Source organism: Lagenorhynchus albirostris, chromosome 13 (genome assembly GCF_949774975.1).
Source record: "Lagenorhynchus albirostris chromosome 13, mLagAlb1.1, whole genome shotgun sequence".
In the NCBI taxonomy this organism is placed as follows: Eukaryota; Metazoa; Chordata; class Mammalia; order Artiodactyla; family Delphinidae; genus Lagenorhynchus; species Lagenorhynchus albirostris.
Window position 1 is genome coordinate 30,974,335 of NC_083107.1, and position 24,869 is coordinate 30,999,203.

At 42.8% G+C, this 24,869-nt stretch overlaps 1 protein-coding gene across 1 annotated transcript in view; it reads right to left on the minus strand.

Annotated features, from left to right (window-relative positions):
• The window catches only part of ANTXR1 (ANTXR cell adhesion molecule 1), a 245,349-nt gene extending 224,772 nt beyond the window's left edge, over positions 1-20,577 (minus strand). The window contains exon 1 of the mRNA XM_060168937.1: positions 20,059-20,577. Coding sequence (XP_060024920.1) covers positions 20,059-20,210 — 152 coding nt within the window. The 5' untranslated portion in view covers positions 20,211-20,577. The remainder of the gene's footprint in view (positions 1-20,058) is intronic.
• Between the last annotated feature and the right edge of the window lie 4,292 nt (positions 20,578-24,869).

Here is a 24,869-nt window from a genome sequence, read left to right on the forward strand (position 1 = left end):
ATTGTCCCTCCTCACCCTTTGCACATGGGTTAGGGGAAAACGAAAGGGGACAAAAGAGCTTGCAGTTGGAGCCATCACCCAGGAGTCTTTTAATTCTGGAAGAGCAGAGTCGCGGTAAGCATGGAAATGATAAAACTGTCAGGTCCTGCTTTTCCTTAGCCCCACCCGGCTGAAGTCATTCACGTCCTTAGTGACCCACCCAGGTCCCCAGCTAATCCTGGGAAGGTATGGCAGCCTCAGGTGCAACTAAGCAGGACCAGCAATTAGTTCTGGCCCCATGTTCATCTGTATCCCCCCTCCTCACCTCCATCCCACTCCCCGCTTCTTCCTTGGCCCTTCTCTCCTTCCTCCTAGCCTCCCCTGCACCCTAACTGGCTGGAGCCCGAAACCCAGCCCAGACCTTCAGCCCTTGTCCTCCTATGATTGACTGGGGTCATGGCCAAGCCTCCCTCCTGCTCAAAAAGCTTGACCTCGACGCTTGCCTCCACTCCAATTTCGTCAGATACCAGTGCAGACCCCAAGCAAGCCACTGAGCACTGTACTTTGAGTAGATGGGCTACCCACCCTGCTCCTGTCTGCATCTGGAGACCCCAGCCCCGCCGTACTGATGTGTGAGGAATTTCCCCTTTAGTCCATCTCACTGATGGCTACGACAACAATGACTTTCAAGCTGTGGAATGCAACCTATTAGTGATTTGGGAAATCAGTTTGGTGGGATGTTGCCAACAGTTAATAATAATGAAATAGAATAGAAACATCAGACATATAGCATACCATAGCAGAAAGTCATGCTACGTGAAACGTTTAGTCAACTATGTGTAAGTAATGCACATACACTGTGTTAAGATGTAAACTGTATTTTTCTTGTGAAGGATCAAAAAGATATTAGAGCAAAACATGTACTCCTTTCACCTCCACCAATCTGCCTTTTCTAACGCGCGCCCGCGCACTCACGCACCAGGAAAAGCCTAAAGACATTTTCTCACATCAAGTATTGGTACTTTTGGTGCAAAGTCAACACAAAACTGTTGTTGTTGCTGTTGTTACGAGAACAGAAAACTGATTAGCTGTCCAGAAGGTATTTCCCATAATTGAAACGCACACCAAGATGTGATAAAGGAGGGCCACCAGTCAAAGCCACCAATGCGATCGGTGGATGAACACCAGGTGACCATGACAAGACAAGGGATGGTACTGTGGCTGCCAGAAGACTCAGAGGCCCCCTTCACGTGCAGGCCACAAGGACACAATAAGCCCCCCTCAAACACAGAGCCATAGGAGTGAGAGAAGTGGGGGCAGGGCAAGACTGAAAAGATTGAAATTTACTGAGTGTTTAAATTCGTGCACTGGGCTAGGATTTCCCATTTGGAAGAAAGGTGCCTCCTCTCCTCACTACACCTGCACCCAGCAGGAGGGTCTTTTGAAGATAAGCAAAGCAGCTTCGAGTTATTTCCTCTACCCTCGAGTATAGTGAGCATAAGTTTTTTTCTACCCTGAGAACGGTGGCCACTTTAACTCACTCCCCACTGTCATGATGATTAAACTCCCGGGAGCAAAGTATGAAGTGCTGGTTTTCTTACCCACACTCAGGATTAGCTCTTTCTCAAATATCTGTAAGTTTCATAAATGAAGAAGAGTTTTCATTATAGCTTTTATTTGAATGTATTTAATAATAGGCCACAGATTTTTTGCATATTTACAATTTATTTGTCTTTCTTTGTTTTAAAACACGGTGGATCAGTTAGGACCAGCCACATAATGCGTAGGATCCAGTGCAAAATGAAAACACAGGGCCTCTTGTTCAAAAATTATTAAGAATTTCAAGATGGCAACAGCAGAGCATTAAACTAAGGGCAGGACCTTTCTAAGTGCGGGTCCCTGGGCGACCACGCAGGTCCCATGCCCATGAAGCTGACCCTGGCATCGTATCCTTTGCCCATTTTCTATTGGGGTGCAAATGTTTTCTTAGATCAGGGGTCAGCATACTTTTTCTGTACACGGCCAGATGGTAAATATTTTAGGCTCTGTGGGCCATATGGTCTCTGTGGCCACTACTCAACTCTGCTGTTGTAGCACAGAAGCAGCCATTGACGGAACATGAACTAAATGACAATACAATTTTATTTAGAAAACCAGGCTGCAGGCCATAGTTTGCTAACCTCTGTCCTAGACAGTCACTTTCTTTCAGTCTTCCTCATGACAAGATAATATAAAAATCTATATTTTTTTTCCTGGTAGCTGAAGCTTTAGTGTACTTTCACTATTCATTTCCTGTTATTTATTGCTGAGAATGTGGACTGGAAAAGTTATGCCTTGGGATATATATGGAGGCATTCTTTGCTACCTAATAAATATTTCATGGGTATTTGAAAGGAAAGTTTATTCTCTGTGGGATATAGGGTTCAAAATATATTTATTAAGTCAATCCCATTAATTATTATTCATATCCTCTATATCCTTTGAACACAAGTATTCAGAGAGATGTCTTTTCAGATTCTACTGAGAAAATAATTTGGTTTTCATCTTCAGCATTCAAAATAAATGTGCTATTTTAATACATTTCCTAAATATAAAAGCACTCCTGCATTCCTAGAATAAGTTTTTACTCTTTTACTGTACTTTTAGTTTTGTTTTAACGATATTTGATTTCAGATTTAAAGTTTTTATTCAAATTTGGTCTGAAGTTTTATACATGTTATCTTTGGTAGATATTGATATCAGATATATGCTAGCTTCTTAAAATAAATTGGGAAACTTCATCTTTTCTATTTTCTGGAGAGTTAAACTTTATTGAAATTTTCTTTTCCTTGAAGATGTGATAGGACTTGCCATGAAACCAACTTGGTCCAAAGCCAAAGGATCTACCCCCAAGGGCAAATCAGTCCCTCTTGAGTGTCGAGATTCTACTGGGGAGGTTGGGAGGAGGGGAAAAATCTCAAAGACTGAACATTTCACCTAAAGGAATTTTTAAAAATCACCACATTGGGGCTTCCCTGGTGGAGCAGTGATTGAGAGTCCGCCTGCCGATGCAGGGGACACGGGTTCGTGCCCCGGTCTGGGAGGATCCCACATGCCGCGGAGCGGCTGGGCCCGTGAGCCATGGCCGCTGAGTCTGCGCGTCCGGAGCCTGTGCTCCGCAACGGGAGAGGCCACAACAGTGAGAGGCCCGCGTAACGCAAAAAAAAATTAAAAAAAAAATCACCACATTGGACTCTTATCATCACTCTGGTTCAAAATTTAAGGATTTGCAGCCCTCCTACTACCCAGTAGGTAGGCTTGGGAGGAAGAGGAGGAGTTTGGGAGTTCGATATAGTAAATGACAGTTTTGGGGGGATATATATGAATGTAATATGAGAATTTTTTTTCTATCCTGCTTAAAAAAATTTACTTTCACTTTCGAGAATCCATTAAGTTTTATTTTATTTTATTATTATTTTTTGGCGGTACGCGGGCCTCTCACCGTTGTGGCTTCTCCCGTTGCGAAGCATAGGCTCCGGACGCGCAGGCTCAGCGGCCATGGCTCACGGACCTAGCCGCTCCGTGGCATGTGGGAATCTTCCCGGACGGGGGCACGAACCCGTGTCCCCTGAATCGGCAGGCGGACTCTCAACCACTGCGGCACCAGGGAAGCCCCACTTTTTAAGTTTTATATTTTGCTGTGTAACCTCACTGATAACAGTATTGTGACTTATTAACTTTTCTGGGACCATTACTTCTGTTTCTGGTACACCATGTCTTTTTCATATCCTTTATTTCTAATACGTTGTCCATTTTGATGTCAATATTTTCAAGTGAGATTTTTCAATAAGGGTATGTGGGTGGTATATATTTTGAATTTTTATGTCTTAGGAAACCTAGTTATGGAATTTAAATATCACATTTCACTCAAGACTTTACTGAGGTTTTTTGAGCATTTAATGTTGTAGACCAAAAAAAAAAAAAGTCTAATGCCACTCTGAGTTTTGGTTTTTTATTTTGTGGGAGATGGGATGCCTATTATTTTCCTTTTTGGAAGAATGTAGACATTTCTGTGTACTCTTATATTTTAAATTTTTATTTAAGACTGTGTACATTTGGATCCTTTAAACATATTAATTAGGCTGAGTATTTGGTTAAGTCCTCTAGATCTGAAGACTTCACTCTTTCTTCAGCTCAGGAAAATGAACTTTTATTATTGCGTCTCTTATGTTCTCTTTTCCTAGAATTTATATTTATATATATGTTCCTAACCTATATACATATATGTATATATGTTCCTAGCCTTTGTATTACTTATCTGTTGTCTCATAATTTTAATCTCTGTATTCTTTCTGCTGGAGTTCTGGACAAAGTTTCTTAAACTGTCTTCTGATGAGCTGAATTTACTTCTGCAATATTCAGTGTGGTGGTCATTGTTTCCAATGAACTTGAATATTCAGAAACAGCATATTTTCTCTCCAAAAGTTTCTTATTTTCAGCTGTTCCTTTCTCATGACAGACTGCTCTTATTTGTTGATGTAATATCTCAAAATTTACTGAAAATACTAATGAGATATATTTGTTTAAATGGCTTTGATGGTCATTGCAACTTCTTTTATATAATCACTATTCTATTTTAAAGCTTTTTTTAAGCCTTGATTCACTCATTGGGTAATTTCTTGAAGAAAATTATCCCTACTCCCCTTTTTAGAAGAATCCATATATATTTGAAAACGTCTTTCTATTTTCTTCACATGTAAGTGACATATTGACAGGTGTCACACTTTAGATCATAACTTTATCCATCAAAGTTCTCCGCCATTTAATGTTGCAGAACCTTTGTAGGTAACCTGTATCTTCTCCCATTCATAAAATTCTTCTTTTGTGTTTGAAATTAAAAATTTTCACCAGGAAATGTTTAAGTATTCATCTCTTTTAATTAATTTTGATTATTACTTGATAAGCCTATTCAGTCTACATTTTCAGGCTTTTGTTTTTTAATCAGGAAAGTTCTCTTCAATCAAATCTCTGAATGTTTCTTCTGGACTATTTTTTAGCAACCCAAATTATCTGGTATATTGGATATCTTTTTATTTTTGTATTTTTTTTATTTTTAAAAATTAATTAATGTATTTATTATTTGCGGTACGCGGGCCTCTCACTGTTGTGGCCTCTCCCACTGCGGAGCACAGGCTCCGGACGTGCAGGCTCAGCGGCCATGGCTCACGGGCCCAGCCGCTCTGCGGCACGTGGGATCTTCCCGGACCGGGGCGCGAACCCGTGTCCCCTGCATCGGCAGGCGGACTCTCAACCACTGCGCCACCAGGGAAGCCCTGGATATCTATTTTTGTCATTCATTATTTATCATCTTCTCTCTCATCACTTTTGTATAACTCATTTCCTATTCAAAGTATGAGGATTTCTCAAACATGCCTTCATCCTTTATTTTCTTCATTGTCAGTTCTGCTCTTTACTGCTTCTGAGGTGACTTTATAACTACACTTTCCCATATATTTTATATTTCTTTAACTGTTCTAGATCCCTTTTCTTCTCTTTTCATATTTTATCACCTGTTTCACAAATTTATTATTTAACTTCACCAAAATCATAACACATATGGTACTAAAACTGACCTCTTTTGCTGTTGAAAATTCTTTCCATAAACATGTTCTTCCACCTCAGGAATTTTGTTTTCACCACTTATTTTCAGTTGGTAAAATCTTGTAGGCCCTATTTTCATTTTTCAATATGGGAAGGTGTAACTGGGTCTCCTATCTGCTTCCCCAATACTACATATATATATATATATATATATATATGTATATATGGCATTGTCTTCGCACTTATAAACTTCTCTAAGAACTTAATCTGGGGGAAGGGAGTTGATCTTAAAGGCTAAAGTAAGCTTACGTTATTGTTTCATCAATTAGGGGAGAGCAGGGAATGGAATAACTCCTCATCACTTCTCACAAAGGAACCTAATCCTTGCAAGGTTTGTGGGTTTGTTTTGGACACGGTTACGCCAATTCCAGCTTGCCATATGTCGGGTTTTTTGGCCTGGTGTCTACTCCACACTGTGCTCATTCCTGATCCCTGCTGCATCCACATAATCAAAGACAGAACTCTGCCATTTCCCTGGAAGCCCAGATCTACGGGGAGGATTCAGCAATGCTGGACAGAATCACTGTCACGAAGATGCCTGGTGTTCACGCACTCTCTCTTTAGTGGCTTGGTTTCCCCTTCAACTGTCCAGCACAGCTGCCTCTGTGTGATGTCAATGCACAAGGGCAGCAGGGCTCTACGGAGATGCCTCTCCTCCCCCTTATGTCCCACTCTTGACTTCAAACTCACTTCCAGATTGGGGATTGTTCTTGGGGTTCCTCCATAATAGTCTTCTACATTCTTCTTTTTTAACTTGGCAGCAGAGTTGAAAGTAGACCCCAGCTGACCTCCTTCAAGCTCAACCCATCTGCTTTGTTTCTAGTGTAATTTCTTACAAGTGTATTGCATGTCAGTGTTGCTGTCCTCAGTGGTTGGACCTGATGCAGGCTTACCCCAGATGCCTCCTTAAGACTTTCTCTTTTGGGAGATGGGGCAGTTTTAGATGATGTTGGTAGAGGCAGTGAGAAGCTAACTGTCCATGCCCAGCTTCTTTCTCAGAAGTCATCAACAAACTTTCTTTCCTTTCTCATCTCAGAGTAAGCCCTGCAGCTCATTAAATCTTAATGTCTGCATTTATGGTGCCCTGAAACAGCACTTCCAAAAGTCACCAGTGCCTTTATTTCTGCTAAAGCATAGGCCCTTTCTCAGTTCTTTCTTGCTGGGTGTATTTGTAGTACGCATAAATACAACAGAGAATATGTATTGATTCAGCAAAATGGTTTTTAATGCCTGGTAGGTCCTTTAGGATCGATAAAGATTAGTAATTACACCACGACATGTATTGAGTACTTACTAAGCAGCAGGCATTGTGCCGAGCACTTTACATTCATTGCCATTTAATAATAATAGCTAGCACTTAATGAGCCCTTCTTACGTGTGCATAGGACTCAGCTCTGAGAACAACAACCCTATGTGATAATACTATTAGCTCCCTTGTCACAGGTGAGGAAACTGAGTTCACAAAGAGATTAAGTGACTTGCTTAAGGACACACAGCTAGTAAGTGGTAGGGTTGGGATTCAAATTCTAACCCTAGAGTCTATGCTCTTAGTCTAAACATTACTCTCCTACGACTCTTTCCTGGTGTTTAAACCTGTGCTCTTAACACATGAGCAACACTGCCTCCCCATGGACGGGTCAGGAAAGACACAATTCCAATTCATAGCGTTAAATGTTTAGTTAGGGAGAAGTACTGGAGAAGTTCCACAAACTGTTATGGAAATTTGGGAGTGGGGAATGCCAGGGACAGCTGGAAATCGGGGTACCTGAATGGAATCAGGAGTCCCCAACTGGTTGCCCATTTTAATGGGATAAGGTGTACAAGGGGATTCACCCATTTGGCTTTCAACCCTCTCCTCTTGTTCCTTTGATAGTGTCTTTTATGACAGTCAATAATCAGGATGACCATATAATTTAAAATCCAAACTGAAACACTTTCAAGAGTAAACTAGGAAGCCACTAATAATTACATTGGGGGACTTCCCTTGTGGTCCAGTGGTAAAGAATACACCTTCCAATGCAGGGGACTGGGTTCGATCCCTGGTCAGGGAACTAAGATCCCACATGCCATGGAGCTACTAAGCCTGTGAGCCACAACTACAGAGCTCGTGGGCCACAACTAGAGAGTCCGTGTGCCACAAACTACAGAGACCATGCGCCCTGGAGCCTGCGTGCCACAACTAGAGAGAAGCCTACGCGCCACAACGAAAGATCCCACATGCCTCAACGAAGATCCCGTGTGCCGCAACTAAGACCCGATGTAGCCAAAAATAAATAAATAAAAAATAAATCTTAAAAAATAATAATTATATTGGGACAAGCACAATCCAGGAATGTACTGGGTCATTCATTTATTTATGGTTAGATTATGGCTGTCCAATGGTATCTTGTATTTCCTTTTACCTTATATTGCTTATTATTGTGACTGGCGTATAGTTACAGTTAGGATAATTCATTTTCCTCTTCTTTGTTATATAATTTCCATAAACCTGGTATTTGCATTATCTTTTATGTAAGGAATGATGACTATACTTCTGAACATAATCTTTTGCCAAAAGGTATTGGGAAGGCCCTGTTCTAGGTGGTTCCTACAGGAATGAACTGTATATGGTTGAGCAGCAGGGTTTGAGGAAAAGAAGATAAGGCCCTTGAATGAGACCTCAGAGGACACACACTTAAGGGTTTTCTTCCCCATCTTTTGATAATGGACCTCTCTGCTGCTTATCATGTGATATGCGTTGTTATGGGGTTGAGGGATCCTGAACAAGGAATGGATTTTGAATAAAGATGAGATGTAAAGAGATGACTGTTCTCAATATTTTGTACCACAGGGAGCCCACAGCTAGTGAGGGGAGGGGACCAAGTGCCGGTCACCATCTCAAAGGATAAGAGGGCATCGCCCATATAAAGATGGAAATGGTGTTAAAGGGCATTACAGCTAAAGGCAAGAAAGAGCATGGGTTAGTTCAGGGAACTGCACAGCACGTTTTGCTGGACATTGCAAGGGTGTGGGGTGTGGTAGGAGATGAAGCTAAGGGAAACATAGTGGCCGGAGCAATAGGCTCTTGGATACCTCGCTAAGGAGTATGCATTTTATACTGAAAGAACTTTGGAAGTGTTTAGAGGTTGAAGGGTTGGGGGAGATGATGTCAAGATTAAAATCTGTGTTCTAAAAAGATCAATTTGGTACCAGTGTCAAGAGTATAGGGTAGGGGGAAAGGTTAAAAAAAAAAAAAAAAAAAGGAGGTAAAGAGACCAATGTAGAGAACATTTCAGCGAACTGGGTAGCAAATGGCCTGAACTAAGGTAATGGCAGAGATGTAGGAGCAGATATTGTCAGGCCTTAGAGTATAAGAAAGACTCTCAGATCTTTGACTTATGTGGCTGGATTTATGGTGATGCTGTTTACCAAGACTAGGAATAGAGATGGATTTTAGGGGAAAAACATCTAGTTGGTCACCCTCCACTGAAATTCTCTCTCTCCTTGCCTCAGTGGTAAGAGTTCTTTGCTGTTTCTCCTCCGACTGTCTGGTAACTTCTCTCGGCTCTGGTTAGTGGAGTTTCTTCTTTGGCCCAGACATTCCTGTTGGCAATTCCTCTAAATTGGACCCTGGCCATTTTCTTCATTAAACTCCACCTCTTCTTGACATTTTTAAATCCTGATGTTATCTTGATATTATCTCCATATTATTTATTATCCCTCCATATTTTCAACTACCACCCTTGGGCTAACAACACTCAAGTCTTTATTTTCAGTTCCCAGGGTATAAATCCAACTGCCTACTCGACACCTTCACCCAAATGTCCCACATGTTCAGACTCAATTCGTCCACACCAAACTCTTTTTCCTTCTGAAACCTACTCCTTTCCCTCGCAACTCTTTCCTCTCCCATTCACTCACAGCCAACGGTTCATCAACTCCTGACCCTCCACCCTACAAAGGTACTCAATTTCTTTTGTTCTTTTTTCCCCAATCCTCTGACATAATCTCATAACCTACTGCTGATATGAAAAAACCCACTCTTTCCAGATTCTTTTCCTGTCCCTCTCTCTGTCATGTTTACATCACAAAGAGGATGTGTCACTTTGCTTTCTTGTATGGCCCCTTTGTCATCAATTTTTTTTTTGTTTTACTTTGTCACCTGTCAAAATCCTGCTCAACATTCAAGGTCTGGATCCAAAGTTACCTTCTCCAGGAAGTCTCCTAAGCCTCTCTTATCTCAACCAAAATTCATTATTTCACCAAGTCTGTTTTCCTAGCCCTTTGCTTCTTCTACTAGACTGTGAAATCCTTGAGAGCCAGGGACATGTCATAGGCATTTTGTAATAAGATAAATTTAGCAAAGTTTGATAAATACTGAATTGAATTGATGTATTCCTTACCCTAGCCAGGCAGTCCTGCTTATAATCTAAGGAGGTGTCTTTTGTTAGAGGACAACATCCTTTTTCCCTAGGGGTAATTACCACCATTACCACCACCACCACCACTACACCATCAATACCACCACCATCACCATCAGCACTACCATCATAGTCATTACTGCCACCATCACCACCACCATCAATATCACCACCTTCACCACTACCATCACACCATCAATACCACTACCATCACCATCAGCTCTACTATCATAGTCATCACCACCACCATCAATAACACCATCACCACCACCATCACTATCACCACCATCACCATCACCACTACTATCACACCATCAATACCATCACCATCAGCTCTACTATCGTAGTCATCACTGCCACCATCAATAACACCATCACCATCACCATCACCACCACCACTACGGTCCCCACCACAACCACCATCATTATCATCATCTTGGGCACTCACATATCAAATGCTTCATTAAAGCTTTTAATCTAATATTATTTAATCTTTAGGACGCTTCTGCAACGCAGAAATTTTAATGCCTGTTTCATTAATGAGAAGACTGAGGTTCGGAAAGGCTAAATAATTTGCTCAAGGTTGTACAGCTTGGTGAAAGGTTGAGCTGGTATCTGAAGCCAGAGATGCCTGATTCCCAAGTCAGCTCTCTTACCCCCTGTGCTTGAGCTCAGTTCATTCCCATGAGGCACTGGGTCACATTTCATGCCAGGAGTCTTGAAAGAAAGGAAACAAAGGACTGTCCTAGCAAACACCACGGCCTCCATGTGTTTGCACGCACGGCAGGACCCGCCAACAAAAGAGGGCAAAGCATGGCCTATCTGTGACCTTGGCTCTTCCTCTCCGTATCATGTTGGGCTTCCCCTACCACCATCTAAAATAAGAACTCTGCTTGGCATCCAGTTCTCAGGCATCTACTGCCTCAGCTACATCCTCATGAGAGAGGAACAAGGCCATCATTATGGGACAGCTTTTCTTGTCTTCCTGTTCACTTTCATGATTCATTGTGGGAGGGACAGACGCACATCACCATCACCTGGGAAGCTTTTCCAAAATATACACGCCTGCCCCAGGCCCCTGAGGATCTGATCTGGCCCCTGGTTGAGAGCCACTGGTTTAGCACATTCATTTCCAAGGTCCGCAGTTCTCACTGGCCCTCTTATCATTGAAGACTCCCTCGTTCTTCCTCCAGACAAATGTTCTTCCTGCTCAGATGTAGTCCTACCATGCTTGGAATTGGCTTCACTGGCATGCCTTGATCTACTCTGCTTTCTTTCAGTCAGGGGTTCTCAACCAGGATGGTACCATCTCACAGGAAGGCATTTAGAGATAAATGTAGAGGCTTTTGTTTCTTGGATATCACAACAACTAGGAAGACTAGTGGCATTTACAAAAGAAGGATCAGAAATGCTAAGCATCCTACAGTCCCTCACGGTGAAAAACTGTCCCACTGAAAATGGCAATTGACACCCCTACTGAGAAAGACGTTTGGCTGGAACCCAGATACTCTTGATTCAAGGTCTGAATTAGCCTCTGCAATGAACAGCATCCTCTCGGCCTGGCTGCCGCTGTGTTCCAGGGGCTGCTCTCCCCTCACCGTCTTTCAAATTCCCTCACAGTCCACAAACTACGGGCAAAGGGATTCTTAGCTTTCAAATATATTTGTGTAATACTTAGCTAGCATGTCTCATCTTCATTTCTGTTTCCATTTAATCTAATTTAATCCCCTGCCCACGGCACTGAATGTTTCATCTAAAGAATGGGAGCAATGGGAAAGGGAGGAAATAAAGCAGGGGGCCATTGCTGCCTCACGGGTGCATTTGAGCTGTCATGTGTGATCATAATTCCAGGTTGATGAATCCATCTAAAACATGGCTTAACACTGACTCTGTACCACAAGTCTTACCTCTTTATCCTCTCCCAGGGACTACTCCTTTCTTGCTTACTCAGGCAAAAGCAGTGTGTAATTAAAGGTTTGTAGTAGAGGCTATTAATGCCCACCCATATCTGGCTTTCCTCTCTTTTTAGATACACAGGAGGATGACTTTTTTTTTTTAATTAATTTTTTTTGGCTGTGTTGGGTCTTCGTTGCCGCACACGGGCTTTCTCTAGTTGCGGTGAGCGGGGGCTACTCTTCGTTGCGGTGCGCGGGCTTCTCATCGCGGTGGCTTCTCTTGTTGCGGAGCACGGGCTCTAGGCAGGCGGGCTTCAGTAGTTGTGGCTCGTGGGCTCTAGAGCGCAGGCTCATTAGTTGTGGCACATGGACTTAGTTGCTCTGCGGCATGTGGGATATTCCTGGACCAGGGATTGAACCAGTGTCCCCTGCATTGGCAGGCGGATTCTTTACTACTGCGCCACCAGGGAAGTCCCAGGATGATGTTTTTTCACCCTCTTTAGGGTGAAGCCACGTGACCAGTTCTGACTGCTGGCTTGTGAGTGGAAGGATACATGTCATTGCACAACTCTGCAGAGTTGAATTTCCCTTTTCCATCAGATCCAATCTGAACAAGCTATTAATTTATTGGCAGTGCTCCAGCTGGAGACTCTCCAGCGTTTCCTTCCTTTGCAGCCGTGATGGTGGAAGCTGGTGTTAAGGAATCTCCACCAGCCTAGCCCTCAGATAACTACCCTGAGCAGAGCCCCTGTTGACCCTCACCAGACGTGGAGCAGAGGCAGAGATTACAAAGGTTTATACCTTTGTCGTTTCGTGTTACTGACAGTTGCGGGATTGTTTGTTACCACGGCATAACCTAACCTACCCTGATTGATTCAACGTTCTCTTACATGTTTAGATTCTTTTCATCTTGCGCATAGATCATGAGTCAGAGAGGCCTGGGTTTGAAGCTGAGTTCACCACTTACACTGACATTGGCTAACCTTGTTAAACCTGTTTCCTCATGTGTCAAATGGTGATCATGACTGTGCTGGCCTTACGTGGTTGCGAAGGAGATAACTAACTGGGATCATACAGGCAAAGTGCTTATGCAGTGCATGGCAAGGGCTCAGAAAACCTTATTATTTCTTCTCCTTATTGATCTAAAATTGACTTTACCTGCCCCCCTGTCCCAAATCCTCACTGGAGCCTTTAGCTTTGACTGCCTGGAGTCCTTCTAATGTCTTTCTACATAAAAAGCAAATAGTCTGGGACGGCTTCCTGCTTCTCTTCCATTCCTTACAGCACCCAGAATAGGACACTGTTTGCAATAGGCATTGTCATCTATGCTTTTAATGGAGCACACACTTGTGACCGGAATTGAGAACATATTTACGCCAAATGAATGAAAGACTCAGCTCTTCCAAATGGAAGAAATCTAGTTACTATTTTCAGTACCAACCTGGCATGTCTGGGAAACATGTTAGGAAATATCCAAGTACCCACTTTGTCTTTTGTTGCCCAGTAATCACTGGGAGAGGTGAAATCTAGGCTCTTGGCCACACATCAAAAATTAGACACACATTCTAAATTAGCATAAAGCAAATCTTATTTGCACTTATGTGACAGCCAAGTCTCGCTAAGGGGTGGCAGAGTTTGTTCCTGGACCACTGGGAGTCCTTCAGCATTGAAGATAGTGGCAGGTTACTTTAGGACAGGTGCCTTCCTCCAGCACTCCAGGATTCTATTCTCAGCTTAACACTGTTTTACCAGGTCTCCACAGCTAAGGAAACTAGAATTACTTGGCTGACTCAGACAGAAACACAAAACAAAAAAAAGAGTTTTGTCTTATTTATTTTTATTTTGAACCATAAGCCAAACCTTCCAATTTGCAGGCAGTTCTACTAACTATTACCTGACCTGATAAGTCCTCTCCAAATCTGGAACTTAGTCAGAGGAACACGGAAAACCAGCCATAGAGTTCACCTCAATACAAAAAAAAAAAAAGAAGACATTCCTGGCTCCTGAAAAACTTTTTTTCCCTGATGCCTCTTAGAATTATTATTGTAGCATTTTCAAGGTACCTTCTAACGGACTCTGTTTTCCTTACTGAGAGTCAAGTTTGCATTTTTGTTACTGGAAGACTTCTTCCAAAGCATTTCTGAAAAAAGCTACGTCTTTGTGTTTTAACACATCTACAGAGATGAATTTCCCTTTTCCATCAGACTCAATTTGAACAAATTATTAATTCATTGGATCTTTCAGTGCATTATAATCAGATGTCCTCAGAGTCCTATCCATCAGTTAAGCCCCAGACCTCTGAAGCATCTCTGTGGGCTGCATAGGGTCGGAGTCCCTGATACTTTCAATCAACTACAGCCGATTTAACAGCAGAGCAGTAGCTCCTCAATTAAGTAACCTTGACCGCCTTATATACCATCATTTCCTGAACTCTGATGCAGGGGTTTTTAATTCCTGGAATCTACCCAGGCGTATTGCCATGTGTTTCTCATTATGACCCAACTGCCCAGAGCAGTGATGAGTGGAAAGAGCTGGGCTGAGAGTCAGCGGCAGACATCGTCCCAGCTCTGTCATTATCTAATCCTAGGTCCTTCCGCAGGTCACTTAATCCGGTGGGTTGACAAAGACTGAACAGTTTTCTCATCTGTAAATTAGAGACAGTAGCACTTGCCCTAGCGACCAAGCAAGGTTGTCTTTGGGACATTTGTGAGATGGCGTAAGTGCTGGGAGACTTTAGTTTCGACTCTAAAGATTTCTTTTGAAAGTTAATATTTGGGAACCCAGAAGGTGGTGAGGTTCCCAGTCTAATGTTATAAAAATCTGTTTAATGACCATGTCCCTGGAGTATAACACATAGGAATGGCCCTACAGATCATCACCACATGTGACCATCCAATTGTGAATCTGGGTGAATGGCAAGACAGGGTCCCCTTGTATGGGGAAAAGAGAAGGAGAAAATTGGTGTTGAACAAAAAGGAAGTCATGGAGGAAGGAGCTGGGGGGTCTAATGGGGAAGCAACACACGGTGAGCCTGCAGAGGGCCTCTGCAGATGGAAGGATTTACTGGGTGACAGGCTGTGGCTTTGGGAAGTCCTAGAAATCAACTATTCAGGGCTTACTGCCATCCTCCAGCACACCATCTCCTCCACTCCTGCCCCATCCCACCATGTTATTTTTGAAGTCTGTAGGGCACACATGAATACAGCCAGCACTTCCCCAGACTCACGATGGAGAATCCACTTTTTCCATTTAGGTGACTAATAGCTCTCCATAAAATAGACCAATGTGTGATACAGAAGAGCCTTGCAAGAGGGGAAAGGTACATTCATGTCTGGCGGTTGGTCAACTGGGTGCATTAATCTTAGAGGACCCCCTGGAAGACTTAAGAAGGCCAGCTGCTCCTTGACTGTTTTTCTCTGGACAGAGCCCTTCTAAATCTGACTTTTCAAATCCCTGATTGAATTCCCAGCAGTCTACTTTTCCTGACTGTAACCAGAAAAGCATGCTCGAATGAACATGAAATTCCATCATATAAAGTCTTGTGAAGCCCAGTCCGCCAGCCCCGTCGCCAAAGCCACTAATAATGCCCTATTGTGTTGCTGTGGTAGTCTAGGTTATCATTATGAAGTCTTTGCTTCTGGTTGAGAAAACATGACGTTCCATTAAATGTATAATCTGGGTTTCTTCCAGGCCAGAGACACATCCTGCTTAAAGCTGAAATAAGCTGAGATTTAATGTCACAGAAAAGAAGAGAACCATTCGCTGGGAAAAAAGGGAGTTGAGGGGTTGGGAGAAGAATGGTGAATTCAGTGCCTTGTGAGCCGTTGGTTTCAGCCTGTAGACAGTGTGTTGACAGCCAGAGGATCTTAGAAGCCCAAGGAAAAAAATGCATCAGAATTCTTTCCCTTTGCACGCTGCGACAGTTGGGTGCTGGACAGCACTGTTTGGGGAGATTCTTTCTAGGACAGAAGACCATGTCTTTAGGGACCAGCCGGAGGACTGTTTGCTATCACTGCCTTTTGGTCCATCCCCCAGCTCTGGGCTCCACAATCCCATAAATTAGCCTGACTCGAGATGGCAAGCTGGAGGTACACACGCTCATCACACCAAGCTCTAGCAAGTTTCTCATTCAGCACAAAAATGTCCCTCTCTTCAAGCAATAGGACAACCAAAGGAAGTCAGAGGAGTCCACCTCCATGTAAAGGTAGGTACTTGTAAAGGTCTCCCCACCATTCTTTTCCTGGAACATTTTTGGGTCCCCAACATATTGCCAAGGATCCTATGGTGCATTTAGAAATGTACTCCAGGATTAAACATGAAAGAGGCAGCATCCTCTATCATCATGAGGGGCTTGGAGCTCAGCAGGCTGGTTCGACAGCCTCCTCACACTTGAAGTGAGTTTTTAAAAACTCAGGACAGGACTTCCCTGGTGGTGCAGTGGTTAAGAACCCACCTGCCAATGCAAGGGACATGGGTTCGAGCCCTGGTCCAGGAAGATCCCACATGCCGCGGAGCAACTAAGCCCGTGCGCCACAACTACTGAGCCTGCGCTCTAGAGCCCTGAGAGCCACAACTACTGAAGCCCATGTGCCACAACTACTGAAGCCCGTGCACCTAGAAGTCAACGCTCCGCAACAAGAGAAGCCTCCGCAATGAGAAGCCTGCCCACCGCAACCAAGAGTAGCCCCTGCTCTCAGCGACTAGAGAAAACCCGCGTGCAGCAGCAAAGACCCAATGCAGCCAAAAATTAAATAAATGAATAAATAAATACATTTTAAAAACTCAGGATACCTTATTTTGATTGAATATAAAAGTAATATATGTTCTTTGCAGAAAAATGTGAAGATTCAGAAAAGTGTAAAAAAAGAATGTAAAAATCCTACTTTCTACAGACAAATACTATTACATATTGGGTAAATAGAGACATATACATGTGCGTGTTTATATTTTTAGAAAGGCAGAATCACAGTGTATAATGTCTGGTAACTGTATTTTCACCTAAGAGTATATTATGAGCATTAAGTATTTCTCCTAAAAATATCTTACAGGGCTTCCCTGGCGGCACAGTGGTTGAGAGTCCGCTTGCCGATGCAGGGGACGCGGGTTCGTGCCCCGGTCCGGGAAGATCCCACATGCCGCGGAGCGGCTGGGCCCGTGAGCCATCGCCGCTGAGCCTGCGCGTCCGGAGCCTGTGCTCCGCAACGGGAGAGGCCACAACAGTGGGAGGCCCGCGTACCACAAAAATAAATAAATATATAAATAATAAAAATATCTTACAAGCATGCATAACATGTGTACTCAATATCATGTGTGTATCATGTCTTATTAAATCCTCTGTTGTTAGACATTTAGGTAATTTTCAGCTTTATCATCACAAACAGCACTGCCATGAACATACGCATAGGCACCTCTTTCTGACTATCTTGGATTTTTCCTTTGATACAGGTTGCCAAATTATCTTCTTGTCTGTGCTATCCAATACAGTAGCCACATGTGGCGATTTAAATTTAAATTAATTAAACTTAAATAAAATAGAAAGTTCCTTTCTTCAGTCCCACTAGGAACAATTCAGGCGTCAATAGCCACATAGGACTAGTGGCTATCATACTGGAAAGCACAGATAGAGAACATTCCATCAACACAGAAAGTTCTACTGGACAGCACAAGTCTAGAAAGACCCAACAAATTTATATTTTCGTTAGTAAGATATGACAATGGCCCTCCCTCCCACAAGTTGGACAATACTGAATATTATAATTCTTTAAAAATCTCTGCCAACTTAATAAAAATTACATCTTGTTTGATTTTTCCATTTATTTGATTACTAGGGAAGTTGAACTTTTTTGTTTATTGACTTTCATTTTTTTGTGTGAGTTATTTATATAGTAAGCCTGTTTTCTATTGGGATGATCTTTTTAAAACTGCTTATTATATATTAAGGTTACTCTACAGAGGTGAATTTATGTTGCAAAAGTTTTTGTAACTTGTCATCTTTTATTTATGGCATTTTTCGTTTATAGACATGTAAGATTTTAATATATTTAAAACTTTTTGTAGTTTTCTTTATTGTTTCTACTCTGTTTTTAAAGCTCTAAATCTAAGATTACAGTAATACTCATCTACATTTTCTTCTAATTCTTTCAACACTTCCTTTTTAAAATGAAATGTTTAACATTTAAATTTTCAAACCTCTTGGAATTTATTTTTGTGTGTGGGGTAAAGTATAAATCTAACCTTTTTCTTTTCCCATGTTACCAACCATTTGTTCAAAAACCATTTTTAAAAATAATGAATTCGTTCTCCACTGATTTGAACTTCCACTAAATGGAAGTACATGTCCTTGGATCTATTTCTAGATTTTCTATTATGTATACCTATTCTTTGGCCTTTGCCATCCTGTTCTTTAATTAATTTGCCTCACAATACATTTTAATATTTGGAGGTATAAGTATTTCTTCATTATTCTTTTCCCAAAATGTTTTAGCTCTTATTACCTGTTTTTTTTCCCTCTAAGATAAACCTAGAATCATTTTGCTAAATTCCTCTCACCACCAAAATAAGTTTTTTCAGAACTCTGATTTTAAAGTTTAATTCATTTTATAAATTAATTTGGAAAGAGTTGATATCTCTACAGTGTGGAGTTATTCCATTCAGAGACATGGTGATTCTGTCCTTTTTTTCAAATCTGCCTCTATGTTCTTCTGAACTGGCTTTCTTTTCTTTTTCTTTTTTCTTTTTTCTTTTTCTTTTTTTTTAAAAGAACAATGATAGGCATCACTGACTGTTTTCAGACACAGTCTCTGAATCTGTGAGCTGGTGCTCCCAGGCTCTAGAAGTAACAAAAGACATTCCATTTCTTAGCATGGAAGTATATTTTCAGTATCCACCTTCTCATAAATCTCCAAGAAAGAGATCTCCCTTTTCATCCAAAGAATCTGGAGTTCAAAACAGCCTTTACGGAAAAATTCAAACTCCAGGGGCAACTGCAAAGCACATTTGGTGTCTAGCTGGCCAGCTTATTTTGCAGGACTCTTTTTCCAACTCGCAAATACTTTCCAGTCTGTGAAATTAATCTCCCCACCACTGTAACAGCAAGCGCCCGTCCTGGCAGTGGGGAGCACACCAGTGTTAGCACGGATCTCCTCTGAGGGGCTTTTTATTGTTAAAGCTGCTTTTTAGTAGATAGCATGAAACTTCCTTGAATGACTGTGGCTTGGCAAATCTAAGGGGGATTGGTCAGAGTTCAGCTCTCCCTTGAGCAGTCCTGAAGCCTCATCCATTTTCGCAAGGAAACCAGGGCTCCTCCACCACCCTGGTAGCCCACGAGTCAAATCGCCAAGAACTTGAATTCGCCTACATCAGGGTTTCTCAAGCCGAGAGGGAGGAGGAATATACCCGCAGGGGACTTTTGGCAACTTCTAGAGACATTTTTGCTTGTCACCGTGGAGAGACGGTGGAGGCAGTGCGGGATGGGGGGCAGGGGTGCAGGGAAGATTCTGGAGGGGGGTAATACCGGCATCTAGTGGGTAGAGGCCAGGGATGCTCAACACCCTGCAAGGCACAGGACGTCCCCACGACAAAGAACTCCCCAGCCTCAAACTCAGTGGTGCCGGGGTGGAGAAATCCGCCTTGTATTTTCACTAACTTCCCAGTCTGCCTACATTCTATCATTAGGAACAAAGATAAAGCAATATGTAGGACAGTTTTTAAACAAGAGACGATTGACTTTTAAAAGCCCACGCCTCTTACTTTACACGTGCCTGAAAGTTCTGCCTCTCGTAAGCAAGCTTTTCTCACCGAGGTTTCTAAAGCAAATGGAAAGGGTTCACGGAAACATAGTAGGTCAACAGTATCCTTACACTCCCATCCTCAGACTCACGCGCCTCGGTCAAGAGAAAGCAAGGCAGGAAAGAATTTGTCCCGAGAACAAGCAGCGACGCCTGCCCCGCCGGCTCGGGCAGCGGCGAGGGAGGGGGAGGCGCGCCCCGTCCACAAAGGCGCAGCGCTGGGGGCACCGCCGCCTCCCGCGGCCCCTCTTGGTCCCTGGAGATGCGTGCCTGTCCCAAAGCCACACTGCCAAGGAGCCTAGCCCGGGGAGAAAGCATCACCAGCTTAAACTAGGGTGGAAAACTCAGGGCACTTACTTGTCCAAAATGAAGTACAGGTCAAATCCCCCGTAGCAGGCTGGACCCCCTTCCTCCCTGCGTCCCCCTTGCCCGGCGCAGATGAGCACAAAAGTGGCCAAAGAGAGACACTTGAAGCCAATGCCCAGGGCTTTCTGCTCCACGGTGGCCATGACCTGCAGCCCAGGGAGAGGGTAGGGTCCTCTCCTTCCCACGCTCCTCGAACTCGCCAGGACCCTCAAGGGCGCGCCATCCGAGGGGCTCTCCTCTCGGGCCTTTTATTCCCCCTCGCTCTCCCGAAACTCCCCGGAAGCAATTGTCTGGAGGAGTTCAAGGTTTTCCTTCTGGTTTCCGCTAAGATTCTGTTTCTAGGTTTCAGGTTTCAAGAATCCCAACGCTGTAGTCCGCTTTTTTAAAGGGGTTGTTTTTGACTCGGGCCGGCAGGCCGCTCCGGAGGCAGCGCTGAGGTTTTGCAATTGAAGCAGTTCCGTGCTGATGGTTCTTTGTCCCAGATTTTAAATATTATGGGGTGGGTTTTCAAATTGTTCTTGATTGGGGGAGTGCTTTGCCTTTTCTCCCTCCTCTCTACCCACCCCCCTTTCTTATTTTGATGCGGGAAGAAAGTTCAAAGGGTGCCACCTTGTGGCCAAGGACGGCAAAGCACTCTTCCGCGTTCAAGGGAGCGTGGGTGTGCCCGTTTTCTTATTCCTTCCGTTTTCTCACGCATCTTCCCTTTCATTCTGCATTACCTCTTCCCCATTTCTACTTCTTTCTCACTCGCTAGCCTTTTTATCCTTGCCCTTTCCTTTCCTGTCCTACGTCCGCTAATAAGGTCACTGTAAACGTTTGATGAGAACGTACTCCAAGCGCTATGGCTCCGACCCCAGGCTGGGACCTTTGCAAACAAGACACTGGGCAAATGAGCAGAGAAGAACGGGCCTTTGTGATCTGAATCATCCAAGTGACCTTACTATACACTTAGCGCAGATCATAGTAGAGACTGTTGGGATGCGGTCATGTGGCTGAAAGCAAAAACAGTCCCACACAGAAGGCTGTTCCTGCCTGGAACAGCTGAGTATGCTCTAGCGATTGTCTTCATCTCCAGAGTTTAGAGATTCTGTGATAAGTTCTTTTCAGCCTGTGAACTTTGACTTTTTTTCACCCAATCTTTGATTTAGGACAGAGGAAGTAAACAGCTTACAAGAGGGTGAACCTTCCAAGAGGTTTGGGACTGGCAGGGAAGCCCTGTGCGAGCGTTTCTGCAGTGAGGGAATCCTCCTTAGAGTGGGCTCTGGGCCCCCGTTCCCAGCCAGAACTCAGTTTTAGCTTCATACGTCTTCCATTCTGGGAATCCTCAATACACACTCTTGCTCCATTTTTCAGGATTATTTCTCCAGACACTCATCTTCCCCTCTGCTTGAGAGTCTCTAAGTTTTGGAGATTCATAATGCATCGCACCAGCTTGCCTTCCAAATGATCCCTAATATTCCTCATCTCCTGGTATTCACACCTCCCCTCCCACACTGAATGAGACTGATCTGTGTGTAATTAATAGATACTGCGGAAATGATGGTGTGCGACTTCTGAGACTAGGTCATAAAAGATACTGGCATTTATCTTTTTGAATTAGAATTTTCTCCAGATGTATGCTCAGGAGGGGGATTGCTGGATCATATGGTAACTTCATTTTTAGTTTTTTAAGGAACCTCCATACTGTTCTCCATAGTGGCTACACCAATTTACATTCCCACCAACAGTGTAGGAGGGTTTCCTTTTCTCCACACCCTCTCCAGCATTTATTATATGTAAGCTTTTTAATTATGGCCATTCTGACCAGTGTGAGGTGATACCTCATTGTAGTTTTGATTTGCATTTCTTCAATAGTTAGTGATGTTGAGCATTTTTTTCATGTGCCTGTTGGCCAGCTGTACGTCTTCTTTGGAGAAATGTCTATTTAGGTCTTCTGCCTGTTTTTTGATTGGGTTGTTTGTTTTTCTGATATTGAGCTGTATGACCCCAATGTTCATAACAGCACTGTTTACAATAGCCAAGACATGGAAGCAACCTCAAAGTCCATCGACAGATGAATGGATAAAGAAGATGTGTACAATGGACTATCACTGAGCCATAAAAAATAATGAAATAATGTCATTTGCAGCAACATGGATAGACTTAGAGATTATCATACTAAATGAGGTAAGTCAGAGAAAGACAAATATCATATGTGGAATCTAAAATATATATGTGGAATCTAAAAAAATACAAATGAACTTATTTACAAAACAGAAACAGACTCACAGACATAGAAAACAAAATTATGGGTACCAAAGGAGAAAGTGTGTTTCAGGGGGGGGATAAATTAGGAGTTTGTGATTAACATATACACACTACTATATACAAAATAGGTAAACAACAAGGTCCTATTATAGCACAGGGAACTATATTCAATATCTTGTAATAAGCTATAATGGGAAAGAATCTGAGAAAGAATAGATAGATGATAGATAGATAGATATGAATGACTTTGCTGTAAACCTAAAACAATTACAACATTATAAATCAACTATATTTCAATAAAGAAAAGAAAGATATTGTAGTTTCCTCCTTGCTCTCTTGGACCACTTTCTCTGGGGAGCCCAATGCCATGTCATGAGGTTGCTCAAGCAGCCCTATGGAGGAGCCCGTGTAGTAGGAAACTGAGATCCCCTGCTGAAAGCCAGCATCAATCTGCCCGCCATGTGAGTGGCCCTTCTTGGAGGTGGATCCTCCAGCCCCAGTCAAGCCTTCAGATGACAGCAGTCCTGGTTAACATCTTGACTGCAACCATATGAGAAACTCCAAGCCAGAACCACTCAGCCAAGTCAATCCCAGATTCCTGTTCCACAGAAATTATGAGAGAATGAATGTGTATTTGTGTTTTAAGCCTCTAATTTTGAGGGTAGCTTGTTATGCAATAATAGTCAACTAATAAATGCCCATTACCATGTTAAAATTTTCAGGCTATCTTTAGGTGAGAAAAATGTCTAACCATATTTCCCAGGCTTACTTGACCAGGAAACTGTTCTTTTTAAAAAAATACCTACTACTAACTACTCTCAGAAAAAAATAATTTGGGGGAGATTAAAATACTCTAACTTGTCCAAGTCTTCTTTTCTCATACCCTTTCCCTCCCCAAAGGATTGAAAACCCATCCTGGTCTCACTGCAGCTCTATAATGAAAATGAACGTGAGGAAAGTCTGTAGAAATTAAGTGGGTAGATGAAAGCAGAAAATCCAGGGGAAACTGATTAGGAGAGGAAAGGAATACAAGATAGAAAAACATAACGAAGGGACTTCCCCGGCAGTCCAGTGGTTGGGACTTCGCCTTCCAGTGCAGGGGATGTTGGTTTGATCCCTGGTCAGGGAGCTAAGATCCCATTTGCCTTGTGGCCAAAAAAACAAAACATAAAACAGAGGCAATATTGTAACAAAATCAATAAAGACTTTAAAAATGGTCCACATCAAAAAAATCTTTAAAAAAAAGGAAAGAAAAACATAATGGAGAGAACATTTGTGGGTGACAGGATTGGCAAAGAATAGGAAAGGGCTTGAACTGGAAAGGGATTTGGGGGAAGTTTATGAATGTCTTCTCTCATCCTCATGCTCTAGGGACCTCTTTGGTCCTTTCGAGTTTGGTTGACAGGGTAATGTATTTAGACGTTTATAGTTTAGAAAGTTAGTCTGGCAGGGGATCAGAAGAGTCCTGATAGAACTCTTCAAAGTTACAGACACCATTATTAAAGATAGGTGAGGGAATTCTCAGGGAGGAAGGAAATTCAGTATGAAACAAAGTTATGGAAAAGGGGAGAGAGTGGAAGCTTCTCCCCTGGGACAAAGATGATGCTTTAGAAGACAGAAAGGTAGTTAGAGGGATTCAGATGCTTGAATGACCAAGTTGTCTCTGCCTTTCTTTCAATATTCTAGATACAGGTCTGTTAATACATGTTGACCATTTCTAGATCTTAAAAGTGACTCTACCCTTCTCTCTCACTCTCTCTCTAGCCCAGAGAAATCCATTCCAGGTGCACCTTCCAATTAGAGGGTTTTGTGCCAGTCTCACTCACTATGGGGAGATGTCCTCCAAATATGCCCATGAAGTGAACTTGATATTGAGCTATGGAGATATGATTATTCTCAGAGAATGTTGAAGTAGAACAAAGGTGTCCAGAGTCTATAACAGGATAAATGAAGTGCCTGGCATGATACCACTATGGTGGCTCAGCAGGTCCACAAGAGGAGACATGTTCAGGTTCTTCAAATCGGCAATATTTTCCTTTGGTTGTGAGGATGTAACAGACTTATAATTAGTGCATGTAGGGAAATGGAGAGGTGGATCAGTCACTTGAGGTTGGAGGAGAACTTGGGAAGAGTATCCAATGGGTTCCTGTTAGCATGTCCCAGATTAAATTCACAGCTCAGAGATGTTCAAGTATCAATATTCCTTTATGCAAAGGTTATCATCATCTCGAGGGAATGCTCAGTGCTCTGATTGGACTGAGGTTGTCCAGGATTCTAATCTCTTCCAAGGACTCCTGTTTCCTGGAGGAGATTGACTGGCCTTCCCAAGTTCCCTAGAGAAAGCCATATGGGGTTTGGAAGGAATTCCTCTGCCTCTCAAACTCAAGTCAGTGGAAGAACACTATAAATGATGCCTGGGCTGTGGATAGACATTTCTGGGGTTGAAGAAACACAAGGGCAAATTAACCATGCACGTGGATGTGCCTGAGTGATAATCTGGAAGTCAAGCAGAGAAGAGCTTCTTGAATGAAGAAGCATCAACAGTGCTGCATTCT